The sequence below is a fragment of the Chanodichthys erythropterus genome, chromosome 12 (assembly GCF_024489055.1).
Source record: "Chanodichthys erythropterus isolate Z2021 chromosome 12, ASM2448905v1, whole genome shotgun sequence".
Classification (NCBI taxonomy): Eukaryota; Metazoa; Chordata; class Actinopteri; order Cypriniformes; family Xenocyprididae; genus Chanodichthys; species Chanodichthys erythropterus.
Genome location: NC_090232.1, coordinates 45,890,870 through 45,909,047, shown reverse-complemented (window position 1 = coordinate 45,909,047; position 18,178 = coordinate 45,890,870). Strand labels below are relative to the sequence as shown.

Here is an 18,178-nt window from a genome sequence, read left to right as displayed (position 1 = left end):
AAACATTTGCAAAACTAGTTTGTCATCATGCAATGGGGAAATGTTGACTCATTATTTCATTATATTTGAATAAAAATGAATGTTTACCAACAGTGTTCAAAATTAACCCACTGAGTTTGTGTTCACATGATTCATACATCTGGGCTAAAAGAGTTGAATTTACACAAGTTTCCAAGTTGGAAATCCAACTTTAAGTTACGTTCAATTTTACAGCACTTTTCTCAAGCAGAACATGTGAAATTCCAACTTTCCAAGTTGAATAGAAGCTATATAATCTCATTATCATAGGGGAATATACAGATATTGCCCTCTTGTGGACATTTGTGTAGTATTTTTATTTACTGATATATACAGTAGTGAACTTTCTTAACAGTGTGTATAATATATATATATATATATATATATATATATATATATATATATATATATATATATATATATATATATATATAATTTAAAAAAACATCATTCATTAGAAAGTAGTAGCAGTAGAGTTTAAGTTAATGTTTTAAAATGTGCAATTAAATGCCCCAATACTCTTATTTCTGTATTACAAAAAAAGTAGTCAGTTTGTTTCTTTATTCATATTCTAATAAACATCACTGAATCCACAGCCTGATGGTGATTATGAGGAGATCACAGAGAGTCAACGGCAGATCGATGCATACACAAATGTCACCATTTATTCTACTGTCAATAAAAGTCTGGCAGCCAATCAAATCCAAGATCCTCCCCTATACTCCACCATCACCATTTCACCAGAGACCAGCTGCAAACAAACTCCAAATTCCAATGCTGATAGTGTAGGTTCACTTGCATATTCAGCCATTAGTATACATGCTAAAGGTTGTACACCAAGTACAATTATTGGGTCAGAAGACAAAGTAACCTAAGACACTGTGCATTTTTCAAAAGCTACTATTTAACGTGTTCATATCATTATCATAGGCTGTGAAATGTGAGTTTGCTATAAGTAGTTGAGGTCTGAATGTCTGAATCTGAATGTTGTGAAATAAAATATACCTTTGGGTTATTGGACTGTAGAATGTGTCTGGGTCTTATTCCAAAAGTAAGGCTTATTGTGTACTCTTCAGGCATTCCCAATATCCAAAAACTCAATTCAAATTACAAAAGCAAGCACCAAGACTTACTGTACCTTACATGTGTGCAAAATGGTTAACATGTACACTTGAAGTGTGAAAACAAGTAGAAGTCATTTCTCTATTTAAAGATGGGCGTGAATAGTGGTATACATTTAGCAACTCTGCACTGAAAGTAGGTTGCATTTTTAGCAGACAGTATTTGAGTCATGACAAATACAGATGCCTGGAGACTCAAGAGTACTGATGAAAATGAAGACCTTTAATGTGCTGTGGGTCTGGATCTTTCTGTCAGGTCAGTTGTTATTTTATACTTTGACCTTGTTCTACAGTACGGTCAAATATAATTTGCGCAAAAAGTACTTTTACATGCACAGTTCTAAGTTTAAACTCATTGCAAATCACCTTTGTGTTTCGGAGCAAGAAAAGCCTACTCTATTCTCTTATTTACCAACATTCGATTAGTCACCTGGAAATAGTGTAGAATCTGAAATATTTCTTAATTTTACAACATACCTTTTCCTTGAAAATACAAAAACTTTAGCTCATACCCAGGTAGGAGGGGACGTTCTCATGACCTTGTGCAATGTTCCCTAAAAGTTCTCAAAAGGTGACGAAAATTCTAAACCTTTACAGAACATTAGCAATGTTCTTAAAACGTCCTCTTTTGATAATGAAAGTTCTAAAGTTCAAGGTTCCGCATTTGACTTTAAGGGGACGTTCTATTTTGGTTCTTCTGTGGTCACATAAGAACGCAACAAAGAGGACATTTGGGATGTTAACAGTACGCTCCTATATGGTTCCACTAGTTAGATGGGGATGCTTTGTTGAGGAAAGCGCTGCATTCCTGACCCATTTGGAAATTGGTTAAGAAGCAGCCATTTCACCTAGATGAAATGCAAAGTTCTCATAAAATAGTAATAAAAAATAAATTACAATCAAATAGTAAATCCTTGCTATGTGTCATTTCCCTATATTTGTGGACCATTAGATACCTGGCGTTGCTTTAAACCAATCACAAAGGTCTTGACCGACATATACGTCCCAATGGACTCTATGCACAGTCACTTCTGCATTTTTCCTCAGGCCGCCTATTTACCTCCGGTGCTGCACAAGAAGCCATTGTTCCTTACGCAGAGCTTTCAAAATGACACAGTAGAACATGACTTCAAGAACTTCCCCGTATTACTGTAAATGATGTTCACTGCATTGCGAGTCTGTCAGCTTTGTATTTTATCTTTGAATGTCTTAAGCTTGAACACACAGTGCTTATGCCTGATTAAGGATCTGCAAGACAAAGAACTAGTGTGAAAGAAATGCTGCAGTATCATTATGGTCCCCTAAAGGTTCCTGTAATGTTGCCAAAGGTTCTGAAAACATTCAGTAAACATGACAGAAGGACTAAAGGTCCTGCAAGCATTATGGAAATGTATAGTGTAGAGACATACAGAGAATGTCCTATACTATTAGTCCCTTAAATATTCCCAGAACATCCTGAAGGTCCACCAAAATACATCCCCCAACCCTTAGAACCCAAAGAACTCCACACTGTGATCGCCTTTGGAATGTTCTGGGAATGTAAAATGTCTATAGGGTAGTTTAAATTAGACATTTAAGCCCAGGTTTTCCATGTGGACTCTTAAATCTCACATTATGTTAGATTTTTTTTAGATAACTAATCACTCTTTTTTATTTCATTCAGCAGAATTTGGGGCATCCGATGAAATTAAGATATATGGATACAGTGGAAAACACATCATCATTTCTTGTTCTTATAATTGGGCTTCAACCAACATTAAGTATTTCTGCAGAGATCCATGTGGATACAGAGATATTTTAGTTAAATCTGACCGGTCACCAAAAGCAAGATACACAATAAAGGATTCTAGGACAGGAATCTTCACCGTGACCATCACCGATCTACAGGGATCAGACTCTGGGATTTACTGGTGTGGAGTGGAGAGAGTTGGAATAGACACATATCAGAAAGTCAACCTGAAAGTATATAAAGGTATCTATTTGGTATTGTTTTAATGAAGTAGAAAAACCCTCATCGACATGTTAATAACTATTATACACAAACATGCAACAAAGCAAACAGAAACATTCTTAACCCTCTGGTGCTCTTTGGTCACATTTAACCAATAACTTCATAATGCGTAATATCATTGCGGCTGCTGCACCCATGGTACGGCAGCAAAGTTCCTTGATTATTACACCGGAATGAGAGTACAGTTTCATATCATCCTAGAAAATCACAACTTTTCATTTTCCGTCAAATTATGAATGCATCTACCATTGTTTGTCACACTGTTGTTCTTAAAGGCTATTCATAGTTCATCATTTTCGATAAAGTGAAAAACGTATACATTTTCATTTGCAGTATCATGTTTTAAATAACATGAATAACATGCATCTCTATGGTTTTGTTGCTGGAGTAATCTTGTGTTTTGTATTTACTACTATATGACATGCACATATCGGTGGGCGGAGCTAAAAAAGCAATGATGTAGATGTAGGCATTAATCTTCTTCTGCAAAGGCGACCTTTTCTCGCACTATGACATAATAATGTGATAAAATCCAAAACGAGTTGTTTCCTGGGCTTGGTGTCAATAAAAGCGAGTTTTGGACTAATGATGATAATCTTTATAGTACAATGACCTCATATATCAAAAGATCAAGGCAAAACTGATTTCTCAATTCATGACCCCTTTAATGAAAAAAATAAAAAATAAATAAAAAGTTACATTTGAGGTGTTTTGGCCATTTTTGACCAGGAAGAGTATGAGAGTGACTCCTAAATAAGGATTAGACCAGCAGTAAATTCTTCATTTTCCACAACAAAAAGTTCATTCATAACCTCATCTTCAACAACATTCAACACTAAGCTCATCAGAATATTACATGTATATATATTTTGGGATGATTAAAAGGCTCTGTCATTCCGATGTCTCTTAGCAGTATCCAACGTTAATGTTTTCTTCTCCCAGATCTAAGTGAAAGCACCACAGGACCACACAAAGTCATAAAAACTTCCACAGATTTACACACAAATACCCCAGTGGCACGTTCAGAAACTCTGTCTACCACAGCAAGCCCTGATGCAGGTAACAGGCAACTTCCTCATTAGATTCTTATTTTATTCAGTTTATTTTCCTAGACATTAAAGAAAAGTTAGCCCAAAATAAGACACCCTATATACAGGTCTACATTACTCAAAACACAACTGAATGACTTTTTTTAATAATACAAAAACAATCTTTCTATCTCTTCCTCAGCATCCTTGAAAATTACAGTGTACATACTATATGCTGTCGGTGGTTCTGTCATAACAGTGATCATATTTGTTGCTGGATTGGTCGCTGTTCATCTTTACAGGAAAAAAGTCAAGACATCAGCAAGTACAGGCACATAAATAAACAAACCATGTCTACTATCAGCATAATTTAAAACTACTATTTTTAAAATACAATTGAATAAAACCCTTACTGATTCTTTGCTTGGATATTTCCACAGGCAGTGTGATGCCTGTCAACAAGCATAATGAAAACAGAAATGAACAGGTGAGTGATGCCAAAGAAGTCGCTCAGTGACCTTAAAGAAAAAAAAACGTATTATTATGCAATGATTCAGCAGATATATTACTAGTGCACTTTTGTTTTCTTGATGCAGGAAGAGTGTGTGTATGAGAATGAGCATCCTAACACAGACAAGAGCACTCAGATGAAAGCTCTCAAAACTGAAGTCCCAAAGAGCCAAAGAAATTTAGTCTATGAGAATGTACACTTCAACAGGGGCAGGTCACAGAAACTCTATGAAAATCTCTGATCCTAGTATTAAAGGGGTCATGAACTGCATTAAATATATACATATCAATAACATTATAAGTGAACCTCAGAGAATAGGTGTGTATATAGGTGTGTGTGTGTTCTCTGAGGTTCACTTATAAGGTTATTGAGATGTTTACATCATAAAACTTCCTAATGTACAAGTAATAAGCTATTTTCTATCCTGTTTTTGATCCTCTCTTTTAAACATTCCACTAGGAAGACTTGGATTGGTTAACAGTTCTGGATATTAAAATAATTTTCAACATCCCTGCTACATGTGTAAATAGGCTACCACAAATTTTTCGCTAAAAATAAAGTTAATCCACGCTTTCTTAATGGAAGACAATGCAAAAACAGAGGCGGTCTTTCATCCAGTGTTTTCCAGAGGAATTGGGCTACTTTAACACTCTTGCCGCGGGTTGTTTTTCATGTCCGCAGGTTGAAGCGACCCCAAATAGTATGATATTTACCACGGGGAACCTGCCAAATAGCAGATTTTACGCCCTGGAGCGCGGGACCCCCTTGAAATGCGAATGGGCTAGTTTTGAGTAGCAATTGGGTGGGTTTTGTTGTGAAAACCTGGCAACCCTTCTTTCATCACACTATGGCATAATAATAGCCACGTTCACACAGCAGCAGGCAACTACAGGTGTCAGTCCTGTATTTGAGTCCTTAATACAGTTACATTCACACACAGTTCAGTTATTTTCGGGAATGACAACCGAATTTTAGAATGAAGATACACGCATCTTCACCTTAGGCTTCTCCGGCTCCGCGTCAGTTTACGTAAATAAAAGTAGCTAACACTGCCATCTAGCGGTTGGGCTTTATACAGTCTGTGGTTTAAACTGAACACAAAGCCACGAATCTTGGATGTAAATAAAAATAAATATATAAATATCGATACAGTGTTTTTGAGAATCAATACAGTATCGCCAAACATGTTTTCGTGTGTATCGATATTTTCTTATACCCCTACTGCTAAGTGGTTTCGTGTGTGGTTTCACTTTCTGTAACTTACAGTGAGGGAGATATGAGCTGTGCATCATCTGAAGGTTTTAGATACAGTCACTGTTACTGGTAAGAGAAAATGGGCTTGAATCTCATTGCATGTTCATTCAGACAGTATTTGAGATGCTACTGTAAGTTACTGTGTGAACGGGACATTTCAAGACTCACACCTGTAAGTAAATTCGGTTGTCAATCCCAAAAACTGACCGTGTTGTTGGTTGTGTTTTCACATAATCATTATTTGAGCTGAATCACTGAACTCATTTAGAGCCCAATGCGTTCACACCAGACGTGAATGAAGCGTTAAGCGCGAGTGATTTACATGTTAAGTCAATGCAAAGACGCGAATAGACATCCTGCGGCGCGAATTGAGCGTTTCGGGCGGTTGACGCGTGTAACGCGTGATTCTCCCAAAACGCGCAAGTTGAAAAATCTGAACTTTGGCGAAAATTCGCGCCGTGTTAACCAATCAGGAGCTTGCTCTAGTAGTGACGTGACGTAGCGAGCTGAAGCAGAAATCCGAAACAACATGGAGGACAAAATCATCGTCGCTGAACATCTTCATACTTTTATAGAAACAGGAATAAAAAGGATCTTGCTTGAAAGAAAGTGAGGTCAGACAATCTGGCAAGTTGTAAAAAACGGTCTTTACTCAATTTGAGCTCTATATATATATATATATATATATATATATATATATATATATATACATATATATATATATATATATATATATATATATATATATATATATATATATATATATATATATAGACATATTGACACTACAAGCTAACTAAAGCCAACCAATTGAGCTTATTCACTATAATTTACAACTATTTCCCCGCTGACAAGTTGTGTTTATTGTGTGTGCAGACAATTAAGGTGCGTTCACGTGGCCTCGTAATTCCTGTAGTTACGAGATTCTAGCTTGTAAAAAGCGTTCACGTCCTTCACATCGTAATTACAGCTTGTAAGCTGGGAGTTTTCTGAAAGCTCCCACATGTACCATGTGGCTGCTGTAGATTAATTTAGGCGTTGATAGTGGTGCAATGGAAACGCTTAATTCCCAATCAAAGGACGTGAACAGCTCCGAATATAACGTCACATGTTGTCATTTCAAGATACCTGTAAATACGAGGTGACGTGAACGCAGCTTTACTAAGACAATTCAGCTCATAATTTATTCATGCAGCAATGCATGATGGGAAGCATGGACGAATTTTGATTGGTGGTACCCAGAATGCACTGCAACACGCTTTATTATTTTCACCATTGTTGAGATTCACATGAAACCTCTTTTTTTTAAATCAGAACTTTAAAAAGAAACATTTTTGTATTGTAAAAGTTGATCTTCTGCTGTAGAATCACAGTTCTGCTGTAATCAATAACGTAAATCTAACTCAGAGATTGAGCTCTAAATGAGTTCAGTGATTCAGATTAAATAATGATTATTTGAAAACATAACCAACAACACCTGATCATCTTTTAACTTTGCTTGTCTGTTTGGTTTTAATGCAGTTAAAACTGCCCAAACAAAATGTAACATTAAAAAGTCAAGGATCAAGAGCTCAACTAAAACAAACCCTGACCTCGATGATGGTAACTTAAAAATTGTGATTTTCTCCTTTGGTGATTCTGCTTGTTATCATCAGGTGTCTTCAATAATGGTCAATCATCACTCAATTTATCACCTAATTATCTCATTAATGTTTCAGTGGGTGGAATAAAAATATGGCAGGACTTTTACTCTCTGACCCCTGGACATCCCACCTCTGCTTACAGGATATTTGTACAGTATAATGACCTCTTATATGTCAAAAGATCATGGAAAATTTGATTTCACTCAATCAGTGGAAACCTGATATGTATAAGATTAAAATCACATGCCAAGGCATTCAGGGAGATCAAAAATTAAATGTTCATTAAAAAAAAAAAAAAAAAAAAAAAAATGTATGAATACATGCATGTAGGTGACAAGTATTTGTTACTTCCTCATATGACTACAAGGGGTGCCAAGTTAGATTTTCCTTATCTCCTTTTAAACTAATTTTGCTATTGTTTTGTTTAGAGTTTGTATAATGACATTTTTGCATGGCTATTCTAAAATATATTTTTTTTGTATCTTAGGCAACTTCCATCAATATGTAAACATTACCAATATGTCACTGAAAAATCAATATGCCACACTAAATCACTGTGACTTCATAATCATAGCCTTTAAATGTGATTAGTCTTAAATATGATTAAATCCTTCTAATTGCATGAATTAGCAAATAAGCATTATGTTATGGTTTTGAAAGTTAATAAAGCTACTAAAGCTAATCACACCCTGTATTTCTTATTGACTTTCCCTCAAATCCCACTCCAACATGAAATTACAATGTATTATAGCCTTTGTTGATGCTTTTTAAGGTTTTGTTGGGGGCATTTACCATTTTGCATAGATGGCCTCAGCACATTATCTATGAATATAAGAGCGCTGTGTGCGTGGGTGTGATCGCATTAATGATAATGTGAGCTAGGTAACTGAGCTAGGCGAAACTGTACAACTCTGTAATTTTATACAGATTACATTGCAGGATAATAATTGTTTTAAATGAGAAGTGTTTTGTTTGTTTCTTTAGACATATATTTCATGCTTGTGTAATAAATAGGCTATTTGCTGAGTTTCAGTTCATTTTTGATAGATTCTCGCGGAGACAGAGACAGTTGAAAGTGCACCATTTATTTTCTTTATTTTACAAAAGCAGAATGTGTTGATGTTATTGTGATTGTACACAAATAAAATTAGACTCTTTATAGTTGTCTTACACTAATCTATAAGGCGGAGTTGCTTCAGCTGTCATTAAGGAAAAATCCATCAGAACGCGCCGGCGCGTTTGTAGAACAGAGTTAAAGAAAACGTAGCCTATTTAGATTAATATTCATGTTTAAATTTTATAATATTGTTTTTTTTTTTTTTTTTTTTTTTTTTTTAATCTATGTTGATTATGAAAAGTGAACAGCATGAGTAAGATACATCATAATATGTGCAATATGTCGGGAGACATGGAGTGAGTCGGACATGATTTTGACTTCTTTGATTTTCTCATGATTTTGACTCTTTCTTTAAAGTGAATTTCATTTTGTATAAATCATATTTTGATTTTGATCAATATTTTATGAACCAATTGACTGGATTTAATACATGAGAAGAAAACCAATAACATCGGATGCAGATTGAAGTGCGTAACAAACAAACAAACCCACTACTATGTTTCTGCAGCCTTTGAAGCAGAAACAATACGTCTTTCTGTTTTAATAAATTTCTTGAATACATGTCTCAATCATATAGAGGGCCAATATATATGATATTTGTGGCTGTAAAGCAATAGGCTACATAGTATAAAGAGGTAGGCTACAAATAAACGTGATTTAAGTGGAATTACAGAGCTGGTGCAAACATATCCACATCACTATGATCAGATCAGACACTTTCTTACTTTTTTTCATATTTGTTAGGTATATTTGTTATTGAGAGGAAGGCGTACATATTAATCTAAACTGTGCTCTTAGCAGCATGGACACGTCAGGATGTTCATTAACAATAATAACAGTATTAATTCAAACTAATTATTTTTTTAAAAATTGGTTTGAATGAATGATTCAATGACATTTTTTAAGTCACTCTTCGCCACCTAGTGGTGTAACAATTTAATTGATGCAATCGATGCAATAGTTATTTAAAGCAAAGGTGCTACTTTCAAAAGGTGATTTAATCTTTTTTGATCACAACCGTAGACAGTGTTTTTGATCCAAACTATCAACTTTTATCACAGTACTTCTGTGATAATTTGAATATTTTTAACACAGAAATAATGATACTGTGTAGTTAAAAAGACTGTTTAAAAAATGAAGCGCCAACGCAGATCTGAATGTTCCAGTGTGATTTTGTCAGGTTTTACAAGACACAAGAGAATTGTTGTCACAAAATCGCATGGGTGTTTGAATCAAGATTGTGATCTTATAATGATAAATCATGCAGCTCTAACTTAGACCAGCGCAAAACAACTCGAGCATTACAAAGGAAGTGGTCATTAAACTCTTCATGCATGTGTGGTATTTCAGAGCTGTGAAGACACAAACATGCATCGTTATCTTCACTGAAATCTTTTCAGTTGGAGACAAAGGCTACTCAGTCAAAGCGGAAAGCTCGTACACAACAGGATTACAGCTCAAAATGAATTTATTCTGTGTTTTTTGGCTCTGGATCTTTCTGCCAGGTCAGTTCTCTCCATATTTATGACTGTAAATGAACAGTTGGAAAAATCCACTCCTTAATTCACGTTAATTCAGTTAATTCATGCAAAGTAATTCATTTACTGGCTCTCATGTTTCACAAAAATGACTTCCTGTAATTTTCTTCTGCTGAACATATATTTTTGAAGAATGGTTCAACTTTTTTTCCCATACAATGAATGCAATGGTGTCCAAAACAAGACTGGACCCCTCTGACTTTCATTTGAGGCATTTTCTAAAATGTCTTTTGTTTTCCGCAGAAGAAAGAAATGGGTTAAAACAACATGAGAGCTGAATTATCTCTTTAAGGCTTCCTTCTATTAAGTTGCTATATTTGATATAGCGAGTTTCTTTTCTACAGTGGCGCACCATTATAATCTCATTAATTGATTAATTAATATAATCAATTATGTCAACATGTCGTTCCAACCCTACTCAAAAGTGATGCTAAACTGAAGTGAATTCAAGTGAAATACTGCATTTATGCATTATTTCACTTTGAGACATTCAATTTTTCATCCAACAGAATTTAGGATCACATTCGCCACAGTGATTAATATACATGGATACAGTGGAAAAGGTGTTATAGTTGCATGTTCCCATAAATGGGCAGAAAAAAACATCAAGTATTTCTGCAAAGATCCATGCAAATATAGAACTGGTGTCCTGGTCTCATCTGATCTGTCACCTGAAGGGAGATACACACTGGAGGATTTTGGAAATGGCTCCTTCACTGTGAACATCGCTGACCTACAGGAGTCAGACACTGGGATTTACTGGTGTGGAGTGCAGAGATTTTTTAAAGACACATATCTGAAAGTCAATCTCACAGTATCAAAAGGTAAGAATGACAGCATTTCTACAATGTATTTCAATCTTTTTCTGTATATTATTTATTTTTGTTTTCCCACACACAGATCCAAATGAAAGCATCACCACATCCGCACAACCGCAGAAAGAAGAAACATGAACACCGGTGGATTTACACACAACTACACCAGCAGCACATTCAGAAGCTCCGTCTACCGCAGCAAGCACTGATGCCCTCAAACTCTCGCACTCAATAACAGGTGACGACTTTTTCAACCTTAAAGGGTTAGTTCACCCCAAAATTGAAAAGTCTGTCATTAATTACTCACCCTCATGTTGTTCCACACCCATAAGACCTTCGTTCATCTTCAGAACACAAATTAAGATATTTTTTGATGAAATCCGATGGCTGAGTGATTAACACTTTCAGATGCCCAGAAAGCTACTAAAGACATATTTGAAACAGTTCATGTGACTACAGTGGTTCAATATGAAACGACTACTTTTTGTAGTGCAAAAAAAATATATATATATATTGACTTTATTCAACAATATCTAGTGATGGGCGATTTCATAACACTGCTTCATGAAGCTTCGTAGCTTTACGAATCTTTTGTTTCGAATCAGTGGTTTGGAGCGTGTATCAAACTGCCGAAGTCACATGACTTCAGTAAACGAGGCTTTGTTACATCATAAGTGTTCGAAATGTCAATTATTCACCACTGGGGGGGCGTGACTTTGGCAGTTTGATACATGCTCTGAATCACTGATTCAAAAATAAAAGATTCGTAAAGCTTCGAAGCTTCTTGAAGCAGTGTTTTGAAATCGCCCATCACTAGATATTGTTGAATAAATTATTTATTTTGTTTTTTTTTTTGCTTTTTGGTGCACAAAAAGTGTTCTCGTCACTTTATAATATTAAGCTTGATCCACAAACTGTTTTAAATATGTCTTTAGTAGCTTTCCGGGCATTGAAAGTGTTAATTATCTTGCTGTCACTGAGCCATCTTTTATGGATTTTATCAAAAATATCTTAATTTGCGTTCCAAAGATGAACAAACATCTTATGGGTGTGGAACGATATGAGGGTGAGTAATAAATGACAGAACTTTAATTTTTGGGTGAACTAACCCTTTAACTTAATCCATGTATGTTTAGCAGTCTTTGCCAAGGCTGAAAATGTACCTGAATGCTATCTGGCACACTTTATTCCATCATAGCCAGATGTGGTAAACACCATGGTGATGGTTTAACCTGTCAGCTGGCACAGACTACATAATTTGATGCTTGAGAGAAGTTTCAAAGCAAATAAATAGTAGCAAGTATAGTAATACCTGTTAATGCAGACTTTAGCCGATCTGCACAAAGACCAATTTTCTCTCTCACTTCCTCAGTGTCTGTACACACTTCACAATATGCTGGTGCTGGTCTGGTCACTGCAGTGATCCTTTTTGTAGTTGGAGTGGTCACCGTTTATCAGTACAGAAAGAGAGTCAAGACATCAGAAAGTATGTGCACATATACACACAGACACACTGACAATTATCAAAATAACTCAGCACCTGGTATGAATAAAAATAAGCCAATACTTTTCACGATTTTCTTAGGTTGTGCATCAGCAACAGCTGCCAACAGAAACAATAAATGTAGAGATGAGGAGGTGAGTGATGCCAGCAAATCTGTGTGTCAGTTACTGAGCACAAACAGGAACTAAATGCCTTCATATCTGAGCTACTTGAATGTCCAATCTTCACATATTTTCACAAAGGCCTGTCAGCCATATTAATGGTGTGCTTTCATTTTCTTCAGGGTGCACAGAACAGCACAGAAATGAAATCTAAAGACAAGACTGAAGTGACAAAAAGCCAATCAGATTCAGTCTATCAGAATTTAAACTTGGGCCAAGTGAATGAAGTATACGGAAATCTCCGATTGCAGCATCAATTAATAAGGTTCAAAGTACCAGACTCAAGTGCTGTGTCCCAATTCCCATACTATCCATCCTAAATAGTGTTTGAAAATAGAATAAGTGTGTCCCAAACAGAAGTATGTTGAAATGAGTATTCCAAAGATATCCGGTTGCTCTACTTTTTCTGGTTAGATTCCGAAGTGCAGATCTGTGCACACTCTTAACGGCTAATATTACTCCCAACCCATTGCGCTGTGGACGAGGATTTGGTTAAAAACCACAAACATGACGAATGTGCGAGACCAATGGTTAAGCAGAACGGTTAGGATAAAGGGGTTTGAGTGATTAATATAAAAAGATATTTATTAAATGTTATCCACATTATATTTCATCTGCAACAGCATTGTGAACTTTTATAACGATGCGTTTAGTCATTACCTTTTAAATGCATCATTATGCAAACATGAGGACAGTTCTCCATATGAAAGACCCATGACTGGCAGTTTAACGTGCAACTACATTGATCTCTGAAATTAAATTTAATTGAATGTGTAGGATTTTAACTGTGACAAGATGATTGACAGAACAGTTTCAATGCTGATAGTTTGCACGTAACTAAGTAACAGATCGTCCATTAAAAATGCAATTATGATGCCCAAAGCTTGTATACTCTTCTGTTACACATGCAAAAGCATGTACTTTTTCTTCACAAAAACAGTACATAATTTTAGGGTGCAGTGCAAGTAGGCGAATTGGGATGCAGTATAGGCCAACCATCCCAGGTGAGAAGTTCAAGACAAGTACATTTAATTCAATAAACCTGTGGCTTTAGATATCAATATATTATTCATTTTACTGGCATAATCATAATCATAGTCAGTCAATTGCCTATAGTTCACTGCAAATCATTTCACAGTTGCGTAAAAACAGTTCATATAGAAAGTGTTTCACATTCAGTCTGCACTGTAATTGTAAAATGTTTTTTTTTTAAATGTGTCTTGCACCATGCTGCTGGTTTAAGAAGCTGTGTCAAGTTAAAAAGAGAATATTTGCAAGAAAAAAGGTGTCTCATGTTACTGAAGCCCATTGATATATTGCTTCTGTTGAATTGTTCATCATTTGTATGTCTTTGGAAAAAAGAAAAAAAGTGGGTAATTCATATTCTTTTTATAGTAGTTTATAAAGCTAAGCTAACTAAAGCTCACTATCTTCAATCAGGGTTTGGAATAAATAATCTCATTGTTTTTCCACGAGCAACATCTACTTATTTCCAACAAATATTGATGTAGCATGACAAAACACCACATCAGTGCTCATGTCATGTTGAGCACACAGCTTTGAGTCGAGCTGACTGTCAGTGGTCTTGGAAAGTTTGAGTGTGAATGGGTTTAAGGGAATTAAAGGGTATTTTTAGGTTTTCGTATTATAGCAGAATATTTAAAACTAAGAGGAAGTACTGAAGCACATACAAAACAAACTTCTTCCACAAGATGCATGTAGTTTTATTTTTAACCACTAGAGGCACACAAAAAAAAAATCATAGTCCCAGCTAACAGAATTTTGTTATAAGAACATTCTCCGAATATTCAGACTAGAACATAAAAAACGTCCAGTTTTCTTGACATTAGAGGAATGGTTTTTTTAAAGGTATGAAGTTCCCCGTTCTTTCAATCATTCAAACATCTGCTGTGAACAAGCACTGAAAGAACTGGATGTTTTTTATGTTCCCAAAACCAACACTGAATATTTATAGAACAAATTTCTCTTAGATGGGGAGTAGCTTTAAATGTTGTTAATTTGAATCACATTCTAATAGTTGCTTAGTTTAAATGTAATTTTGCTGTCACCCTACCTAATTTTAGTATTCCCACTACTTTCTAACAAGTGAAATGACTAGTGAGAAATGTACAGGCAGCATGTGACTCTCTCTGAAAGGGGTTATTTGCACACCTCAAACCCTACATTATTAACAATGACAGACAGAACAAACCTGACCCTGGTCTTGCATAAAAGGGGAATATCCATTCAAACCAAAAGTTAATCAAGAGGAAGTGGTCAGGTTCTGGATATGGGTGTGTGGGTGTCTTGAAACCAGTATGCATGTGAGAAATAGTGCACAGGAGAATACAGGGATACAGGTTTACCACTGTGATTGAAGGTATAACAGAGCTCCTATAGTCAACAGTCAGTATTAAAGTTAAAACTGGACTGAATCATCCAATCCCTACTCAAAATGAAGTTCTTCAGTGTTCTTTGGCTCTGGATGTTTCTGTCAGGTAAGTTATCAATAGATGTGTGATAGAAACTCTACTGTCTATGGGAATAATTCAGCTTGCTGAGATTGATGAAGTTTAAAGGATTAGTTTACTTCAGAATTAAAATTTCCTGATAATTTCCTTACCCCCATGTCATTCAAGATGATTATGTCTTTCTTTATTCAGTCGAAAAGAAATTAAGGTTTTTGAGGAAAAAATTCCAGAACTTTTCTTCATATAGTGGACTTCAGTGGGGATCAATGGGTTGAAGGTCCAAATTGCAGTTTTAATGCTTCAAAGCATTACGTAATCACGTTGGAAAGGTCACACATAACGTAGGCAGAAATACTGATCCAGAGTTTACAAAGCAATCGGGCAAAGACTAAGTCAAATGCCCTTTACAAAAAAAAAAAAAAAAAAGGTAAAACAATAATGTCAGATGATTTGGAAGTTGGAGGAGAAAATGAGATGGAGTTTTTCGCCCTACTTCCGCCTACGTCACGCGTGACATTTCCAATGTGATTACGTAATGCGCGAAGCATCGCAGAGCAGTGCAAGATGAGCATTTGTAGTTAAAAAGTATTTAATTTTGATTTTTTTTTAGAAAATAGCTGATCATTTCTCTAGATAAGACCCTTAGTCCTCGTCTGGGATTGTGTAGAGCGCTTTGAAGCTGCACTGAAACTGACATTTAGACCTTCAACCCACTGAACCCCAGTGAAGTCCACTATATGGAGAAAAATCCTGGAATGTTTTCCTCAAAAACCTTCATTACAAGTGAAGAAAGACATGAACAACTTGGATGACATTGGGGTGAGTAAATTATCCGAAATTTTAATTCTGAAGTGAACTAATCTTTTAAGGGTTTTCCAATTAATTAGGTGGCGATAGTTATCAGCCGATAATAGCTTTGTATAGTTTGAAGTAAAGCTGATCAGATGACGGACAGAAAGCTCTCAGATTTCAACAAAAGATCTTAATTTGTGTTCTGAAAATGAACAAAAGTCTTACATGTTTGGAACGACCTGTGGGTGAGTAATTAATGACAGAATTCAATTTTTTAGCAAATCCTTTAATGTCCAAATCGGCTAGATCAGTGGTTGTCGTAAAATGCAGTCTGCTGTTTCTAAACTGCAGAACATGCTCGATAATAAAAAGAGACATTTAAACTGCTTTAAGCCATTAAAGACTCCGAGACGGAGTGGAACATGGACAACCAAAGTACTTACTTTGGGCTTCGGGTTCAGCCTGAGCGGACATGACAACATTTTATTATTGACACAGGATGTTGTTATTGGTGTTATTATTAACCTCATACATATGCAAATAATAATGTTAACAAGTTAAAAATGGCTTTAACCCTAATGCGTATAAATCATAAGTGTGACTATAAGAATCATAATGTGGAAACAACTAAAAACCAAAATATTTCAACTAAATGGCAGAAAAACTGATTAACTAGCTGAGGTCAAACTGTTAACACACAAAAAAGGTCATAAATATATATGTGATTGTTTAGTCAGATCTCTCTGACCAAATAATTTCTCCACCGATTATATTTGTGCTGTAAATATAATACATTTATAGTAAATGCATGCAGTGGTTGTGAAGAAATCACACTTCCTATTATAATGTTAATAGACAATAAGTATGTACGTTACTTTTGAAATTGAATAACTGAAACTGAAGAGACTTCAAGAGGAACTGATAGTACAAACCCTATTTTCCTTAAACAGAATTTAAGAGTTCAGAGGGAATCTCTGGATATATAGGAAGACACATCACAATTAAATGTTCCCACCGCTGGGCTTCAACCAAAATAAAGTATTTCTGCAGAGATCCGTGTGGAGACAGAGATATATTAGTTAAATCTGACTGGTCACCTGAAGGGAGATACAGACTGGAGGATTTTGGGACAGGAAGCTTCAACGTGACCATCACTGATCTACAGGAGTCAGACTCTGGGATTTACTGGTGTGGAGTGCAGAGAGTTGGAATAGACACATATCAGAAAGTCAACCTGATAGTACAGAAAGGTAAGCGATATTATGCATTTCATTACACTGCCAGACTATTAGTGGCTGCCACATGCTTAAATCTTATACTGTTTTTGCCTGTGTGAGACAGTGTGAAGGGTTGCCGTACTGTTTGTTTCATATTAAATGGCGAATCAAGAAGGGTTATAGAGCTATTTAGGCAACACAACTGTTTTTTATGATATCAGAAATTCCTTTAAAACTTAAAAACAGACAACACAAAGAACTTGGAAGAAGTGACTCATCTTAGGACGATGGAAACACAAACAGGGACAACTGCTGAAATACAAGCGACTACACCAAGACACTCTGTTTCCATATCTTCAACCACTAAGGAAGGCACACACTCACTGACATCTACAGGTAGACAAACATCTTATTATAATCCCTGCATTTCTATTCTTAAGTGTTAATGCGTGTTGCGATCTCCTTCTTTAAATGTTTTGTCAAAGCACATGGTCCAGCTTTCAAAAAAGCAGGTGAGTTGCAACCCCTTTATAGATACATTGACATTTTATGTGTATCAAGTTCACAATACATGAAGTAAATAAAAATGTTATGACCCAAAAGTCATCTCTGTAATGTATACATGTGCTGGAAACAGATGAATAGAGATTTTCAGTGTGTGCAATATGTCAATTTATGTAGATGAAAAATGCAACTATCTGTCCATATATTCCCAGTGCCTGTGTATTTTATTCTCTATGCTGCTGCCGGATTGGTTGTCATGTTGATCATATTTGCAGTTGGACTGGTCTCTTGTCAGTGGAGAAAGAGAGTCAAGAAATCAAGTGTGTGAACATTTAAATATGACATGCAAAAAAGCTCTAATTTTTTGTGTGTGTGTGTGTGTGTGTGTACTAAATTATTTCACATAAAACATCTGCATTCTTTGCTTTATTTCAGGACGTGTTACGGTTAGATCTATACACAATGATCGTCAC

At 35.6% G+C, this 18,178-nt stretch overlaps 1 protein-coding gene across 1 annotated transcript; it reads left to right on the top strand.

The window, feature by feature from the left end:
* The first annotated feature begins 1,285 nt into the window (after positions 1–1,285).
* Positions 1,286–17,330, top strand: LOC137032390 (uncharacterized). Its single transcript, XM_067404146.1, has 11 exons — positions 1,286–1,395; positions 2,806–3,111; positions 4,093–4,209; positions 4,381–4,503; positions 4,619–4,665; positions 4,775–4,902; positions 10,054–10,208; positions 10,919–11,065; positions 12,429–12,542; positions 17,088–17,234; positions 17,326–17,330. Exons 1-11 carry the CDS (start codon positions 1,323–1,325, stop codon positions 17,328–17,330), a joined length of 1,362 nt encoding a protein of 453 aa, XP_067260247.1. The 5' UTR covers positions 1,286–1,322.
* Positions 17,331–18,178: the final 848 nt, after the last annotated feature.

Bases quoted from the DNA above. Each gene is read 5' to 3' on its own strand.
- LOC137032390 (XM_067404146.1), top strand. From the start codon at position 1,323: ATGCCTGGAGACTCAAGAGTACTGATGAAAATGAAGACCTTTAATGTG. The intron at 4,666-4,774 runs GTGAGTGATGCC...TTCTTGATGCAG, and splicing joins ATGAAAACAGAAATGAACAG to GAAGAGTGTGTGTATGAGAA. The intron at 11,066-12,428 runs GTAAGAATGACA...TCACTTCCTCAG, and splicing joins CAATCTCACAGTATCAAAAG to TGTCTGTACACACTTCACAA.